An 18,715-nucleotide genomic window follows, 5' to 3' on the forward strand; every position below is an offset into this window, starting at 1 on the left:
AGTGTGAAATGATCTTTATGAAAGATGAGATTTGATGACATTTCTAGTTAAAATACATGTTCATTCTGCACACTTTACCTTCAAAACCTAACTCTACTTGCATGCATGCATGCAGCTTCGAAGGCCAACTAAAGTGATTTTCCAAGGTTTTCTGCTTCTGTGCTAATCAGACCACAATTAAATCACAGGCCGGTGAGGGCACAAAGCCCTCATGTCCTGCAATAAACATTTTAGGAACCATTAAATTAGCCCAATAGAAACAGGTAAGACTTCCTGACACTTATGTTAATATTCACCAGTTTGAGAATACATTTACAAAGGAAGTACTATCGCTACTGAACAGCCACTCCCCATGACATTGGGTGGAAAGTTACAGAAAAGGAAACCATAATTAAGTTGAACAATTTCAGAAAGGAACAATATTAAGTTAGTTATTAAGAAAGTCCCTATATTGGGTAAGGTATTAAGAGACCCCCACACACAGCCCAAATGCTGCCACATAGATCTGCATTGCAATCGGCTTGGAACATGCTGCTTCTTTCGTAGTATTTAAGTAATATCACCCTTAACAGCACAAAATGTTTGAAATCCTGTTCTATCTTACTGGTAGCATTAATTGGAAAAGCTTACTTAACACAAAGTGGGTTAGCAGCACTTTAGTATACACAAAGCCATTTGACAAGGACACTGCAGAAAACTCAAGCTTCGTAGTATTTAGAAAAGAAAGGCAATGTTGGAACTCATACATACCATATAGTTAGTTTTTAATATATTTGTCTTTCCAATGTACTGTTCAACTTTACAACGATGGAGAAAAATGCCCTTGATGTTTGTAGGTAAGAAAACAATTGATAAACTGCAAAGAGTAACTTATGTTCAGAACAGGGTAACTTTAAGAGACTTGATGCATTTGGCAATTTAGCATGGAAAATAAATGACAGCTTATGTTTATATAGTGCCTTTCTGGAGGTCCAATGAAGTGCTTCTTTGTAATGTAGGAAATGTAGCAGCCAATTTGCACACTGCAAGGCCCCACAAACAGTAATGTGATAAAGGCCAAATAATCTGTTTTCAGGTGTTATGAAGGATAACTATTGGCTAGGACATCAGAGAGAACTCTCCTGATCTATTTCTAAAGCATGCCATGGGAACTTTTACATCCACCTGAGACGACAGATTGGGTGTAAGTTTAACGTCTCATCTGAAGATGTCTTAAGGCTAAACAAGGAGGCAATAAAGAGTTCCTGAAGTAACAAGCTAATGGAATACTAAAGTACACACGATTAATCACAAGCAAACAGGCCAGTCCTACATATTAAAGGGAAGATCTATCAACTAAACACATCCCCTATACCGTATGCCAGCTACAGTTTAATGCATGCCTCTGGCGTTCCGAGACAGTAAACGCGCTCTCAAATACGCTTTCTTCTGCAACACACAAATTCATGAGTCATGTGGCCCTTCTAGATTCAAATGCCTGGACGATGGTTTGCACCAAAATAAACCAAGAAAGTAACTTGTGGATCAGTCGCCGAATTTTGTTATTCCCTTCGATTTGCACCGACATCTCCAGCATCAGAAATTTGCAGTATGGATGGCCTGTTGAGGCTTTGCAGTGAAGAACTGCTGCCCTGAAGCACAGCATGAGGGCCCGCCAGTCCTCCCAGCCACAGCCTCCCCCCCCGCCACCAACGGTGAGTTCCAGTCGTCAGCTAGGTTACGATGGGAACTGTCATGGAGCATGGATTAACCCAGAAACTTCCTGTGAAGTTATAGAGCTGCCAGATAAACAGCAAAGACCTGAGTACAGAATTTATATGCTACCTTTCGTGACCCAATGCACTTTACAGCAAATTAATTATTTTAGATGTGGGACTGTAGCAAACGCAGCAGCCAATTTTGTGCACAGCCGGTTTCTACAAACAGCAGTATAATTATGATCCGATAATCTGTTTTTGTGACGCTGCTTGAATGGTTATTATTGGCTGAGACACCATGGAAAATTCAACCGCTCTTTTTCAAAATAGCGTCATTGGATTTTTTACAATCACCCTGGTTGGGGAGACGAAGGCGGGATTTTACAGGGTCCCTTGGAGAGCGCAGGGAAGTGAGGAGCAGCATAAAGTCAAGTGGGATAGCCAGAGGGTGACGTGTCCATGGCCTTCCTGCCACTGCTGCTGGAGTTTTGCCAGCGGCGGGAAAAATGCTGGGCAGCCCTCCCACCCTTCGGCGAATTTAGGGCCTCAGGCAGCCAATTATTAGGACCACTTATGAGCCTCTTCCCACCACCACTGGTATTTTAACCAGTGATGAGTGGGCACTTTGCAACATGGGGAGACCACCAGGGTCCTTGTGGGCTCGGAAGGGGGAGCTCTCCTGATTGGGCACCTTGTGGGTCTTTGGAGGGCCCCTCAGCGGGAAGGGCTGCCCCCGGGACTTCTCCATGGATACTGCTGCTGTCTGGCTGCAATCCCAGCTGTGGTCACTGCTCTCAGTGGCACCGCTGGGAGTGAAGAACTGCTGACCAACTGACTGGGACACGGGAACGTGTTGGCAAAGGGATGGGAATCTCGGCTGCAGTTAATTGCCGCTGCTGCTCGTAAAATGCAGTTGGTGCTTCCACGACCAGCCAAAGCAGAGTTGCCCCCGACTTTCCGGCTGGTAGACGGGGTCACCAACTGCCCCATAAAACCCCGTTCTGGATCTTGTCCAAAAGACAGCAACTCCAACAGTGCAGCACTCCCTCAGTACTCCACTGAGGTGTCAGCCTAGATTTTGTGCTCAAATCCCTGGTGTGTTATGTGAACCCACAACCTTCTGACTCAGAGGCAAGTGACACCAGCTGAGCAACAGCTGAACACTGCCCCTCGGCCATGTCTGCTCAGAGAATATTGGATATCATAGAGGAAGGGGCAAAAACTTAAGTGAAGGGAGTGAAAAATATATTTTCTTAAGTAGTCAAGAAGTTTCCACAATTATTTATTTAATGTTAAATGGTATATGCTATCTGATATTAACGGAAGGAACACCTGTCATACATATATCAAATTCCCTTGTCTGCTATTTTACAGAAACACTAACCTGTTTAATATAGAGATGATGTGTATTTGTACATAACTGTGTTTGATGCAATTTTTAGGCTGTAATTCTAATGATATTTCTTTCCTGGTTCCTTTCAACATACCTTCTTGAGACCACAATTAACACTAGTGATACTTTTCACAGGGGCTCTTACGATATTATAACATCATGAGATTTTACAGAGAAATGTCCCATTACACAGAAATGGTTATGGTGGGACAATTATATTTGGCTCACCCACATTTCTGTAATCACACTCAATTATTTTCACCATTAGAGACCAACAGGACGTTCTGTTGTGGTGGTTTTTATGATTTGAAAGCAAAACTGTACCCTAAATATTCAGATAAAAATATGAGAAATTCAACACAAAAAAAGATATAGACCTGTATCATTCCATTAATTTATTGTTTGTGCAATAATGTCCTCACTGGGCCTCTTCAGCTAAACTGACAGTTAAATCATGAGCTTGACCAGCTCAGATCTTGATTTTCAAAGGAAAGAGTACATTAAGTTTCAAAACTGTGATTGAGAGATGGAGCATTGGCAGGTAAATGGAGTTGAAGTGCAGATCACCTGTGATCTCACTGAGTGATAGAACAGGCTCAAGGGATTGAATGGCCTACTCCGAAGTTCCGATATTAATTCACTTCTTCCTCTCCAACTCAAAATAAAAATCAGTGTTTGAGCACGTAACCCTCTTAATAAATGATGAATCCTGCCTGCTATTTAGCAAATGCCACATAGGCTAAACGCTATGAGGAGCACAGAGAGGAGGTTGACTCTTTTGCTTCCTGAATGGACTCTGTTGTGCTGAAAACTACACAGCAGTGAACAGGGAATCACAGAATATTTGTTAAATCTCACTGTTCCATAAGTAAACATAAAAGCAGTTACACTTTGTATTTTGGTGCAAAAATAAAACTTCTTCTGTCATCGTCAACAGTGCAAGAGTCACAGAACGTTTCTTCTCCTCAAAAGAAAAATAATCCTGATAGCCTTGTCAGTTTTACTGTCTTAACTTTGTGCACAATGTGCTTATGAGTTTCAACTTATACAACAAACACACCCAACTACAAATACAACAGATATACCTGCATACAGTACAAGAGATATACCTGTGTACAATGAAACAGATATACTGCGCACAATACGTCAGGTATACCATACACAATTCATTATACATCCCTGTGTACAGTGCAACGTATATAAACATGTACAGTACATTCAATACACTTCTGCACAGCATAACACATGCCTGTCTGCATTGTAATAGATATATCTGTGAACAGAATAGCATACATGCCTACATACTGACAGATATACCTGTGTATAGTATAACGGATATACCTGCGTACAGTAGGGCAGATAGCCCAGTTTACATAAATAATAGTTCAAAGTTTTGAACTTTTTTTACTAGATTGTTCTGAAGCAAAATAACTAATTCTGATGGTCGAGTACTACGGACGTGCTGGAATGTTCTTACACAAAAGTGAAGACGCGCTGGATATACAAACATTTCAATTATTTCAGCATCACTCTGAATTTTGTTTCACCACTTCATGTAAAGCAAACAAAGAAAAGAAAACATGTTTTGATGCAGATTATACTTATAGGTAGCCGCTAAAGACATCTGCAGAAAACGTGAAGCACTTTCCAGCCAGTGGTTTCTTAGTGGTTCCCAGTGTGTCACATGGTGCTTGGCTCGTGAAGGCAGGACAGTAAAACAAGAGGTCAAATCCAGGTGACTGTAGTCCAATGGCTCCTCAACATCACATGGATTCACTGTTACAAGTTGTGGCGCTTCTCTTTCTGGGAGGTGGCTTAGGGTGTCTTGGCTCTACCTGTAAAAAGAAACATATACACAGAATCATAGAATGTTTACGGCACAGGAGGAGACCATTTGGCCTGTCATGTCTGTGCTGGCTCTCTGCAAGTACAACTCAGCTAGTCCCACTACCACAGCCTTTCCCCATAGCCCTGCACATTTTTACCCTTCAGGTGTTTATATAATTCCCTTTTGAATGCCATGATTGAACCTGCCTCCATCACACACTCAGGCGGTGCATTCCAGATCCTAACCATTCGCTGTGTAAACCAACCACTGAACCTTGCAACTGCAAGATAAGCAGCTGCTTTGGTCATGAATTAGTGAGCAAACCTGATGTACGATTCAGCTATAGGAAGCTCTCAGGTTTAACCCACAGTCTGTGATGAGGTTGCTGGTCTTGGCTGGCACATTACAATTGGCTTGGACTTTGAAAACAAGGCTGAGCTCATTCTCTTGAACACCATCTACACATATGAATATCAGTTGAGCACAGACTGGGCTTAGAAAAGGTGATCCCTCCCATCATTTGAACTCTCTGCCAGCACACATCCTCTGAGCTCATGTTTGGTCACTTGGGTGAGGCGTCAGATGAACTGTCTAATGCCTGTAGAACTGCACCTCAGTTTGACTCACCCAATCCACAAGTTTTGGGTCCTGGTTCCTGACATCACTGTCAGGATGAAACGTGGGTTTGGAACCCAAAAATGCCTGATGTGGGATCCAGGGAGAAAATTTCGAGGGTGGCAGCCAATTAAATAGGCGCCACCATGACCCCCGTCCAATCAAGGATGATGGGCAGGTTCCACAGCCGGGAGAGCCAATCGGAGCGCCCGGGGCTTGGTGTGGCTGGCAACCAAACTGGGGGAGCTGAACGCCGCTGATGGAGGCAGGACAGCGAGGCTGAAGACTTTAAAAAAATAACGTGTGGACACGGCTGCTGCCAGACTGTCATTCTGAAGAGAGGAAGGTGCTGGGGCAGGGAGAGGAGAGGGGAGTGGAATTAAAGGAGGCGTCATTGCCCCCGCCAGCCTGCCACCTAGAGGCTGCCTCCCAGCCACCTGCTGGGCTTCAGCTGCAGTAAGTGGGGATGGGGGGCGGTGGGGGGGCCTGTCTGCCATCTGGAAAATTCCAGATGCTGTATGATGAGTGTGCTCAGCAGGCACGTTATTTAACCTAATTAGGGCAATTAGAGTGGGCAGGTAGACATCACCCTCCAGCAGAAACTTCACTGAAAATAGGCTGGAGGCAGGCAGGCATGCCAGCTGGTGACGAGAAATTGCCAGCATGACCACCTCTGAACCCTCCACCTTCACCCAATAAAAATACAGCCCATTATTTTGAAAAGGGAGCTGACCACAAGAAGCTAAATTTGGCAGGGTCTTCCCAGAAAATTGGCATAGTGGTTAATGTCACCGGACTAGTAATCTCTGAGGAGATGGATTCAAATCCCGCTACCACAGCAACTGATGGAATTTAAATTCAATAAATAATAAACCTGGAATTGAAAGCTAGTCTCAGTCATGGTGACCATGAAAATATCATCGATTGTCGAAAAAAATCCATCTGATTCACTAATGCCCTTCAGGGAAGGAAATCCGCCATCCTTTTCTAGTCTGGCTTACACCTGACTCCAGACCCACGGCAATGTGGTTGACTCTTAACTGCCCTCTGACCTAGCAAGCCAGTCAGTTCAAGGGCAAGTAGGGATGGGCAACAAATGCTGGCCTTGCCAGTGATGCCCACATCCCATGAAAAAAACGGAGAAAAAAAATTCACAGCACAGGAGTCAATCTTGCGGTCTGATACTCAATGTGTCTTTTACACATCATAATTGTTTACAGCAATTGAATAGGCCAGAATTATTCGCATTTTACTTTTCATGACCTGATTTTGCCCAAACAATCCCTGTGTACTTTAAAAAATGTGCTTTCCTGCACTCCCACCCCCATTTTATATCTGGTTTACTGACAGATTTGACATTAATGTTGCCATTTTGGAACCAGAACCAGAACTCTGGGGGATGGTTTTCACCTGAATGGCGCTGGGACCAGTGTGCTGGCCGATCATATAACTGAGCTGTAGAGAAGGCTTTAAACTAAATAGTGGGGGAGGGGGGTGCAGGTTCACATGAGGGGAGATGTGGGAGGTTGGAGAGAAAGGACAAGGCAATAGTACAGGGTAGCAATGCAGATAATGATAACCAGAGGGTAACAGGAAGGGACAGAGCATACAAACATAAGAAGGCATCAGCAAAATAGGTCAGAGTAGGGGGAAATGGTAAAGAGACAGTATTAAAGGCTCCTTATCTGAATCCACACAGCATTTGTACCAAGATGGACGAATTGATAGCACAAATAAAAATAAATAAGATTGATATGATAGCCATTACAGAGACATCGTTGCAAAGAGGCCATGGCTGGGACCTGAATATTCAAGAGTATTTGATATCTTGAAAGAACAGGAAGAAAAAGAGGTGGGGATTGCTTTGTTCATGAAGGCTGAGATCAACACAGTAGTGAGAAATTATCTTGGTTTAGAGGATGAAAATGTAGAATCTGTTTGGATGGAGATAAGAAATAGCAAACGAAAGAAGTCACTGGTGGGAATGGTTTATAGGCCTCCAAATAGTATCTACACTATAGGTTAGAGTATAAATCAAGAAATAACTGAGGGTTTGTAGGAAATGCACTGCAATGATCATAGGGGATTTTAATCTTCATACTGATTGGACAAATCAACATGGCAAAGGTAGCCTGGAGGATGTATTAATAGTGTGTATTTGGAACAGTTTCTTGGAACAACAAGTTCTGAAACCAAGCAGGAAACAGTTTACTTTGGAGCTGGTAAAGTGTAATAATAAAGGATTAATTAATGACCTCATAGTAAAGTATCATCTAGTAAGAGTGATCATAACATGATAGAATTTCACATTCAGTTTGAGGGTGAGAAATTTAAGACTGAAACGAGTGTCTTCAACTTAAATAAAAGCGGTTAGAAGGGTATGAAAACAAAGTTGGCTAAAGTGGAATGTGAAAAAAGGTGAGACAGTAGAAAGCAGTGGCAGACATTTAACGAGATATTTCATAACTCTCAAAAAAGATAGTCTTTATCCAATTTGATTCTCTCCACGTGATATCAAGAAACTGCTGAGGGCACAGGATACTGCAAAGGCTATGGGCCCTGACAAAATTCTGGCAATAGTACTGAAGATTTGTGCTCCAGAACTTGCCGTGCCCCTAGCCAAGCTTTCCAGAACAGCTACAACACTGGCATCTACCTGACATTGTGGTAAATTGCCAGGTATGTCCTGTGCACAAAAAGCAGGACAAATCCAACCTGGCCAATTACCTGCCCATCAGTCTACTCTCAATCATTAGTGAAGTGATGGAAGGGGTCATCAACAGTTCTATCAAGCAGCACTTACACAGCAATAGCCTGCTCACTGACACTGAGTTTGGGTTATGGCAGGGGCACTCAGCTTCTGACCTTATTACAGCCATGATCCAAACATGGACAAAAGAGCTGAACTTAAGAAGTGAAGTGAGAGTGGCTGTCCTTGACATCAAGGCAGCATTTGACTGAGTGTGGCATCAAAATTGATGTCAATGGTTGGAGTCATACCTAGCACGAAGGAAGATGGTTATGGTTGTGGAGGTCAATCATCTAGTTCTAGGACATCACTGAAGGAGTTTCTCATGGTAGTATCCTAGGCCCGATCATCTTCAGCTGCTTCATCAATTACCTTCCTTCCATCATAAGGTCAGAAGTGGGGATACTTGCTGATGATTGCACAAGGTTCAACACCATTCATGATTATTAAGATACTGAGGTAATTCATGTGCATATGCAGCAAGACCTGGAAAACATTCAGGCTTGGGCTGGTAAGTGGCAAATAACATTTGTGCCATACAAGTGCCAGGCAATGACCATCTCCAATAAGAGAGAATCTAACCATCGACCCTTGACATTCAATGACATTACCATCACTGAATCCCCCACTACCAATATCTTGGTTGGAGATTACCAATGACTAGAAGCTGAACAGAGCAGGTCAGAGGCTGGGAATTCTGTGGCGAGTAACTTACCTCCTGACTCCTCAAAGCCTGTTCACCATCTACAAGGCACAAGCCAGGGGTGTGATGGAATACCATCCACTTGCCTGGAATGAATGCAGCTCCAATGACACTCAAGCTCAACACCATACAGGACAAAGCAGCCTGCTTGATTGGCATGGCACCCCATCCACCACCTCCAACATCCACTCCCTCCACCACAGAGGCACAGTGGCAGCAGTGTGTACCATCTACAAGATGCACTGCACCAGTTCACCAAAGCTCCTTTGATGGCACCTTCCAACCACATGACCTCTACCACCTGGAAAGACAAGGGCAGCAGGCATATGGGAACACCACCAAGCCACTCACCATCCTGACTTCGAAATATATCGCCGTTTCTCCACTGGATCAAAATCCTGGAACTCCCTCCCTAACAGTACTGTGGGTGCACCTAAACCACATGGACTGCAGCGGTTCAAGAAGGTGACTCACCACCACCTTCTCAAAGACAAATAGGAATGGGCAATAAAAATGCTGGTCTCGCCAGTGATGCTCAGATCCCATGAAAGAATAAATAAATATTCCACTGAGAATGAAAGATTCTATTGGAAGGATGCACCATCTGAAGGTAACCAAGGAAGTCAAAGGTGGTATCAAATTGAAAGAAAAGATGTACAATGCTGCTAAGATTAGTGGTAGGTCAGAAGACTGGGAAAAGTTTAGAAATCAGCAAAGGATGAAAAATAATAAAGAGGGAAAAATTGGAGTATGAGAGAGAATAAGGAAGAAATATAAAAACAGATGGTAAAAGCTTGTACAAGCATATAAAAAGGAAAAGGGTAGCAACAGAGAGCATTTGTACCCTACAGGGTGAGACTGGAGAATTAATAATGGGGAACAAGAAAATGGCAGAGACTGAACAAATATTTTGTATCTGTCTTAAGTAGGAGACTATAGGTTAGTCTGACATCTGCCATTGGGAAAATTATGGAATCCATTATTAAGGGGTAGTAGCAGGACAATTAGAAAATCCTAATACAATCAGGCAGAGTCAACATGATTTTTGAAAGGGAATTTGTGTTTGACCAATCTATTAGAGTTCTTTGAGGATGTAACAAGCAAGGTGGACAAAGGGGAACCAGTAGATGTTCTCCAAAAGGCATCCGATAAGATGCCACATAAAAGATTACTGCACAAGAGAAGAACTCATGGTGTTAAGGGTGATATATTAGCACAGATAAAGGATTGGCTAACTAACAGGAAACAGAGTTGGATAAATGGATTTTTTTCAGGTAACTGACTTAAGGAATTGCCGTAGGTGGAGCCTCAATTATTTATGATCTATATTCATGACTTGGATGAAGGGACCAACTGTATTGTAACCAAAACAAAAACAGAATTACCTGGAAAAACTCAGCAGGTCTGGCAGCATCGGCAGAGAAGAAAAGAGTTGTCGTTTTGAGTCCTCATGACCCTTCAACAGAACTGAGTAATATTAGGAGAGGGGTGAAATATAAGCTGGTTTAAGGTGGGGGGGGAGGAGGAGGAGGAGAGAAGTTGGTTGGGGAGGGGTGGGGGTGGGGGGGGGTTGTAGGGACAAGCGAGCAGTGACAGGAGCAGATAATCAAAAGATGTCACAGACAAAGGAACAAAGAGGTGTTGAAGGTGGTGATATTATCTAAACGAATGTGCTAATTAAGAATGGATGGCAGGACACTCAAGGTACAGCTCTAGTGGGAGTGGGGTGGAAAGAGTAACAGGGTATTAAAGGTATAGATTTAAAAATAATGGAAATAGGTGGGAAAAGAAAAATCTATATAAATTATTGGCAAAAACAAAAGGGAGGGGGAAGAAATGGAAAGGGGGTGGGGATGGAGGAGGGAGTTTAAGATCTAAAGTTGTTGAATTCAATATTCAGTCCGGAAGGCTGTAAAGTGCCTATTCGGAACACGAGGTGCTGTTCCTCCAGTTTGCGTTGGGCTTCACTGGAACAATGCAGCAAGCTAAGGACAGACATGTGGGCAAGAGAGCAGGGTGGAGTGTTAAAATGGCAAGCGACAGGGAGGTTTGGGTCTTTCTTGCGGACAGACCGCAGGTGTTCTGCAAAGCGGTCACCCAGTTTACGTTTGGTCTCTCCAATGTAGAGGAGACCGCATTGGGAGCAACGAATGCAGTAGACTAAGTTAGGGGAAATGCAAGTGAAATGCTGCTTCACTTGAAAGGAGTGTTTGGGCCCTTGGACTGTGAGGAGGAAGTGAAGGGGCAGGTGTTGCAACTTTTGCGTGGGCATGGGGAGGTGCCATAGGTGGGGGTTGAGGAGTAGAGGGTGATGGAGGAGTGGACCAGGGTGTCCCGGAGGGAATGATCCCTACGGAATGCTGCCGGGGGGGTGAAGGGAAGATGTGTTTGGTGGTGGCATCATGCTGGAGTTGGCGGAAATGGTGGAGGATGATCCTTTGAATGCGGAGGCTGGTGGGGTGGTGCGGATTTCCAGCATCCGCAGTTTTTTGTTTTTATATCTGTATTGTAACCAAGTTTACTGATGATACAAAGATAGATAGGAAAGCAAGTTGTGAGAAAGATACAAAGAGTCTGCAAAGGGATATAGATAGGTTAACTGAAATGGAGAAAATTTGGCAGATGGGAGTATAATGTGGGAAGATGTGAGGTTGTCCATTCTGCAGGAAGATTAGAAAAGCAAAATATGTTTTCAATGGAGAGAGACTGCAGAATGCTTCAGCACAGAGTGATCTAGGTGTCCTTGTACATGAATCACGAAAAGTTAGCGTGCAGGTACAGCAAGTAATTAGGAAGGCAAATAGAATATTGGCCTTTATTACAACGGGATGGAGTATAAAAGTAGGGAAATCTTGCTACAACTAGACAGGGCATTGGAGAGATCACACCTGAAGTATTGTGCAGAGTTTTGGTCTCCTTACTTAAGGAAGGCTATACTATAGATCGCAGTGTACAAGTTGACCCAGCATATAAAGCAACTCAATTTCTTTGGTGCCAAAATGTGTGTTTAGGCCTATACTCATTATGTATGTTGATCTCCCACTTTTCTGCTAATAAATTTCCTAAGTCTACTTGGACAATACCAGTTTTGAAAGAATCAATTTTTAAAACAGCTGAACTGTAGTATGACTGTATGAATTCAACTATACCATGGGGAAACATGACAGAACTTTATAGTTACATGAAAAAAGATGATTTATAACTTCAAAAGATATCATTTATTGATACTATGTCAAGAATTTTTAATAAAATGTATGTTAAATTTTTTTGTCCTGGTTATTATAATTTTTCTTACCGTTTCATGTGAACTGTAAAACTATGCAATGGACAAAGCTCCATGGATGGCGTGTGTATCACATTGGCTTTTGGGGATTGCCGTAACCTGCGGGGATTTTGTTATTCGCTGAACCTCAACGTGGAACACTGGTGGACAGTATAAGTGCCTTAAAGGAAATTGGAGTTGAGTGTATGTCTAAAAAGAGTGTTTGAGTCATGTTAATAAATGAATAGTTTTTATGTTAACTGAACGTGTATGATTTTGATAGATTTGAACGCAGAACCATGGAATTACATATGCATGAAATAGTCAAATACTAATTGACCCCTATGTTGCTTTTCTGTTGGTAGGTTATAATTGAGTGGGGGAAATTTTTGCAATCAAATTAAATGTACGTTAAGTAAATCTTTTATTTCCATCGCTGGGTGCAGTTGGATGGGTGGCAATGATTTATTCTTTCGGCACAAATACCTACTGCAAGGCACCAAAACAAATTGGATTTATAGAGTCACAGAGTCAGAGGTCTACAGAACAGAAAAAGGCCCTTCGGCCCATTGAGTCTGTGCTGGTCAAACACGTACCCAACTATTCTAATCCCATTTTCCAGCACTAGGCCCATAGCCTTCTATGCCCTGGCATTGCAAGTGCACATCCAAATACTTCTTAAATGTTATGAGGGTTTCTGCCTCTACCACCTTTTCAGACAGTGAGTTCCAGATTCCTCTGGGTGAAAAAATTCTTCCTCACATCCCCTCTAAACCTCCTGCCCCTTACCTTAAATCTATGCCCCATGGTTATTGATCCCTCTACCGAGGGGAAAAGTTCCTTCCTGTCTACCCTATCTATGCCCCTCAATTTTATACACCTCAATCATGTCCCCCTCTCAATCTCCTCTGCTCCAGGGAAAATAACCCCAGTCTATCCAATCTCTCCTCATAACTAAAACTCTCCAGCCCAGGCAACATCCTGGTAAATCTCCTCTGCACTCTCTCTAGTGCAAACACATCTTTCCTATAATGCGGATTCCAGAACTGCAGGCAATACTCCAGCTGTGGCCTAACCAGCATTTTATACAGTTTCAGCATAACCTCCCTGCTCTTATATGCTATGCCTTGGCTAATAAAGGCAAGTATCCAAGTGTAAAATTAAAGCACATGGGATTCGGGGTAATGTATTGAGATGGATAGAAAACTGGTTGGCAGACAGGAAACAGAGTAGGAATAAATGGGTCTTTTTCCGATTGGCAGGGAGTGACTAGTGGAGTACCTCAGGGATCGGTGCTGGGACCCCAGCTATTCACAGTATATATTAATGATTTAGATGAGGCAACTAAATGTATTATCTCCAAATTTGCAGATGATACAAAGCTGGGTGGGAGGGTGAGCTGTGAGGAGGATGCAGAGATGCTTCAGTGTGCTTTAGACAAGCTGAGTAGGCAAAGGCATGGGAGGTGCAGCATAATGTGGATAAGTGTGAGGCTATCCACTTTGGTAGCAAAAACAGGGAGGCAGATTATTATCTGAATGGTTATAAATTGAGAGAGGGGAATGTGCAACAAGACCTGGGTGTCCTCGTACACCAGTCACTGAAGGTACGCATGCAGGTGCAGCAGGCGGTAAAGAAGGCAAATGGTATGTTGGCCTTCATAGCGAGAGGATTCGAGTACAGGAGCAGGGAATTATACAGGGCCTTGGTGAGACCACACCTGGAATATTGTGTGCAGTTTTGGTCTCCTTATCTGATGTTGTTGCTAGAGAGGGAGTGCAGCGAAGGTTTACCAGACTGATTCCTGGGATGGCGGGACTGACATATGACAAGAAATTGAGTCGGTTAGGATTATATTTGCTGGAGTTCAGAAGAATGAGGGGGAACTCATAGAAACCTATAAAATTCTAACATGACTAGACAGGGTAGATGCAAGAAGGATGTTCCCGATGGTGGGGGAGTCCAGAACCAGGGGCACAGTCTGAGGATACGGGGTAGACTATTTAGGACAGAGATGAGGAGAAATTTCTTCACCCAGAGAGTGATGAGCCCGTGGAATTCACTACCACAGAAAGTAGTTGAGGCCAAAACATTGTATGTTTTCAAGGAGTTAGATATAGCTCTTGGGGCGAAAGGGATCAAAGGATATGGGGAGAAAGCGGGAGCAGGCTATTGAGTTGGATGATCAGCCATGATCATAATGAATGGCGGAGCAAGCTGGATGGGCCAAATGGCCTACTCCTGCTCCTAATTTCTATGTTTCTGTCCCATATGCCCTTGTAACCACCTTATCTACCTGTCCCGCTATCTTAAGGGACTGGTGGACATGTACACCAAGGTCCCTCTGATCCTCGGTACTTCCCATGGTCCTACCATTTATTGTGTATTCCAGTGCTTTGTTTGTCCTGCCCAAGTGCATCATCTCACACTTATCCGGATTAAATTCCATTTGCCACTGATCAGCCCGTCTATATCCTCCTGTAAGCTAAGGCTATCTCCCTCACTATTTACCACCCCATCAATTTTTGTGTCATCCGCGAACTTACTGATCAACCCTCCTACATTCAAGTCTAAATTGTTTATATATACCACAAACAGCAAGGGACCCAACCCCATTGGACACAGGCATCCAGTCACAAAACACCCATCGACCATCACCCTCTGCTTCCTGCCACTCAGACAATTCTGGATCCAATTTCCCAAATTGCCTTGGATCCCATGGGTTCTTACTTTTGTTATCAGTCTCCAATGTGGGACCTTATCAAAAGCCTTGCTGAAGTCCAAGTAGACTATGACAAATGCATTGCCCTTATCTACACACCTGGTCATCTCTTCGGAAAATTCAATCAAATTGGTCAGACCTGACCTCCCCTTAACAAAACCATGCTGACTGTCCTTGATTAATCCCTGCCTCTCCAAGTGTAGATTAATTCTGTCCCTCAGAATTGCTTCCAATAGTTTCCCCACCAATGAGGTTAGACTGACTGGCCTGTAGATCCCTGGTTTATCCTTTCCTCCCTTCTTGAATAACAGTACCACATTGGCTGTCCTCCAGTCCTCTGGCACCTCTCGTGCGGCCAGAGAGGTATTGAAAATTATTGCCAACGCCCCTGCTATCTCCTCCCTTGCTTCACTCAACAGCCTGGGACACATTTCATCTGGGTCTGATGATTTATCTACTTTTAAGCCTGCCAGACCACTTAGAACCTCCTCCCTTTCTATGCTAATTCCTTTAATTACATCACAGTCCTTCTACCTGATTTCCATACCCACATCATCCCTCTCACTTGTGAACACCTACACAAAGTATTCATTTAGAACCCTACCTACGTCTTCTGGCTCCACAAACAAATTACCACTATGGTCCTTAAAGGGCCCTACTCTTTCCCTAGTTATCCTCTTACTCTTAATGTACTTGTAAAGTAACTTTGGATTTTCCTTTATTTTACCTGCCAATGTTTTTGCATGCCCCCTTTTTGCTCTCCTAATTTCCTTTCTAAGTTCCCCCCTACACATTCTACACTCCTCTAGGGCTTTCGCTGTTTTGAGCCCTCAGTATCTGCCATAAGCCTCCCTTTTTCTCTTTATCCAATCCTGTATATCCCTTGACATCCAGGGTTCCCTGGATTTGTTGGTTCCAACCTTTGTCTTTACTGGAAAATGTTGGCCGTGCACTCTCCCTGTTTCCTTATTGAATGAGTCCCACTGCTCTGATGCAGATTTACCAAAAGTAGCTGCTCCCAGTCCACTCTGGTCAAATCATATCTGATCTTATTAAAATTGGCCTTCCCCCAATTTAGAACTCTGACTTCTGGCCCATCCTTGTCCTTTTCCATAACAACCTTGGATCTAACAGAGTTATGGTCACTATCCGCAAAATGTTCCCCCACTGATACCTCTACCACTTGCCCGGCTTCATTCCTTGAAATTAAGTCCAGGACCACCCCCTCTTTTGTAGGACCTTCTGCATAATGGCTTAAAAAGCTCTCCTGTTTGCATTTTAAGAATTCCGCTCCCTCAAAATCTATCACACTATGACTAACCCAGTTAATGTTGGGGAAGCTGAAATCCCCCACTATTACTACCCTATTATTTTTACACTTCTCTGAAATTTGCCTACATATCTGCTCTTCTATTTCTCTCTGACTGTTTGGGGGCCTATAGTGCACTCCCAGCAATGTGATTGCTCCTTTTTTGTTTTTCAGTTCTACTCATATGGCTTCATTTGAGGAGCCTTCTAAGATGTCATCCCTCCTTACTGCTGTAATTGACTCCTTGATCAAGGTTGCGATACCCACTCCACTTTTACCTCCTTCCCTGTCTCACATGAAGACCCTATATCCTGGAATATTGAGCTGCCAACCCTGCCCCTCTCTCAACCATGTCTCTATGACAGCAATGACTTTTATCAAATAAAATATTGAAAATATTCCTCCTCCCCAAGAAGGGTAGAACTTGGCTTTGCCATCTTCTCATGTAAACAGTGTACAATCTTTCAGTGCCTCCAAATGGAGTCCGAATATTTACATTCCTTGTTGCTGCTTGGCTTGACACACTTTATAATTGGCTTATAAGTCGATCCCCATTTTTGGAAAGATTTTTCAAAGCTTCAAAGGTCAACTTATACACTGCGATCTATGGTAAGCAGTGCAGAGAAGGTTCACTCAGCTGATTCCTGGGATGAGGGGGTTTGTCTTATGAGGAAATGTTGAGACTATACTGATCGGAGTTTAGAAGAATGAGACAATCTTATTGAAACATAAGATTCTCAGGGGACTTGACAGGGTAGATGCTGAGAGGATTTTTCCCCCAACAGGGGAATCTAGAACTAAGGGACACAGTTTCAAAATAAGGAGTCTCTCAATTAAGATGGAGATGAAGAAGAATTTCTTCTCTCAGAGGGTCGTTAGTCTTTGGAATTCTCTTCCCCAGATTGTAGTGAAGGCTGGGTCATTGACTATATTCAAGGTTCAATTAGACAGATTTTTGATTGGCAAGGGAGTCAAGGGTGAGGGCAGCAGGCAGGAAAGTTGAGTTGAGGCCACATTCAGATCAGCCATGACCTTATTGAATGGCAGAGCAGGCTCGATGGGCCGAATGGCCTACTCCTGCTCCTATTTCTTTTGATATTATCTTATAGAGTACCCAATGTTTTGTGTTTAATCGTAACTTATGAAGTCGATGCTAAATTAAATCACATTGGTTGGAAAAATTCTAAAGATAAATATTTCCTTGATTTCATCAATTAGAGTAACAGCACCAAGCAAGCTGTAGTGATTTGCATCAGGAAAGGATAAGGGGGTAGATTTTCTTTCATTCCACTTGACAAGGAACAACCAGAGTCGATCATTTTGACAAAACCTTCAGGTCAAAGCTTTACTTCTACATTCGGCAGAGCTCAGTTTACATAAAGCTGAATTAGCACGAAAAAACAGCTTGTCACAAAAAATAAAGACATCCACTAAATCACTTGAAAAATGGACCTTGCTTAACTAGGCAGTCCACTTCTCTAACTCACTCAAGAGACAACTCCACAGAGCAGGTCCAGTGTCATACCTCAGGACGTTGCATCTTTTTTCTAAGTGGTTTATGGGGGCGTTTGAGCATGGCTCCTGTTATCTCCTCAACAGAATCCTCTACTGCTTTAGTCTTATACTGCTCTTCATCTGACCTTGGACCCCGATCAATATTTACTTCATCACCTTTTAGCGTCCAGTTAACAAGCTAAGAGGTGAAGAAAAATAATGCAAAAATAAAACAAATAAAATAATTGTTGGTTTAATAATGGCCTTAAGGATATGCTACTGACACCAAAAGCCAAGCATGCTTAGTTAGTGTTATCTTGAAAACACAAAAGCCGCAAGCTCTTCACATGAAAACTTACCAATCTCTGGAGTGCCATTCCGGTTAAGGTGGTAGAGGCAAAAGATCTAAAATCGGTTAAATGTTGTGATGCAACAATTTTCAGATTTAACATAAAAATATAAGGGCGATTATGGCTGGGCAATAGCTGGCTATGCCAATGATACCCACATCCCAAGAACAATAAAAAAAATCCTATTTATTTTGAGGAATCAAAAACTGATAAAATGAGGTAAAATGATGTGGGAGGAGGCTCGTGTGGAGCATTAACACTGGCATGGATCAGCTGAGTCAAATGGTCAGTGCTGTAAATCCCATGCAATGGTAAATGAAATTTTAATAAAGTTGAAATACATTATATAATCTTACAGCACAGAAGGTGGCCATTTAGCCCATTAAGTCTGTGCCAACTTGAACATCTCAATTAAATCCCCCTTTAAAAACTTTTCCAATTTCTTCTCTAGTCTCTCCACAAAACTGAAGTCCCTCATCTGTGTTAACATTGGAATTAATCTCCTCTGCACCCTAAATCTCTCTCATCTCTGGTTCACCCTTGTTGCACCCGCTTTCTGCTAATTTTGCATTAAGAAACAGCTCAGCAAAATA

General features: G+C 42.9%; 1 protein-coding gene across 2 annotated transcripts in view; it reads right to left on the minus strand.

The window, feature by feature from the left end:
- Window positions 1-3,472: 3,472 nt before the first annotated feature.
- reep1 (receptor accessory protein 1) overlaps window positions 3,473-18,715 on the minus strand; it is a 110,358-nt gene continuing 95,115 nt past the window's right edge. For both annotated transcript variants that reach the window (XM_078553840.1, XM_078553831.1), the window contains 2 exons: window positions 17,804-17,949; window positions 3,473-4,925 (listed from right to left, as the gene is read on the minus strand). In XM_078553840.1, the coding sequence (XP_078409966.1) occupies window positions 4,854-4,925; window positions 17,804-17,949 (218 nt within the window). In that variant the 3' untranslated portion in view covers window positions 3,473-4,853. The remainder of the gene's footprint in view (window positions 4,926-17,803; window positions 17,950-18,715) is intronic.

The sequence above is a fragment of the Cetorhinus maximus genome, chromosome 1 (assembly GCF_964194155.1).
Source record: "Cetorhinus maximus chromosome 1, sCetMax3.hap1.1, whole genome shotgun sequence".
Taxonomy (NCBI): Eukaryota; Metazoa; Chordata; class Chondrichthyes; order Lamniformes; family Cetorhinidae; genus Cetorhinus; species Cetorhinus maximus.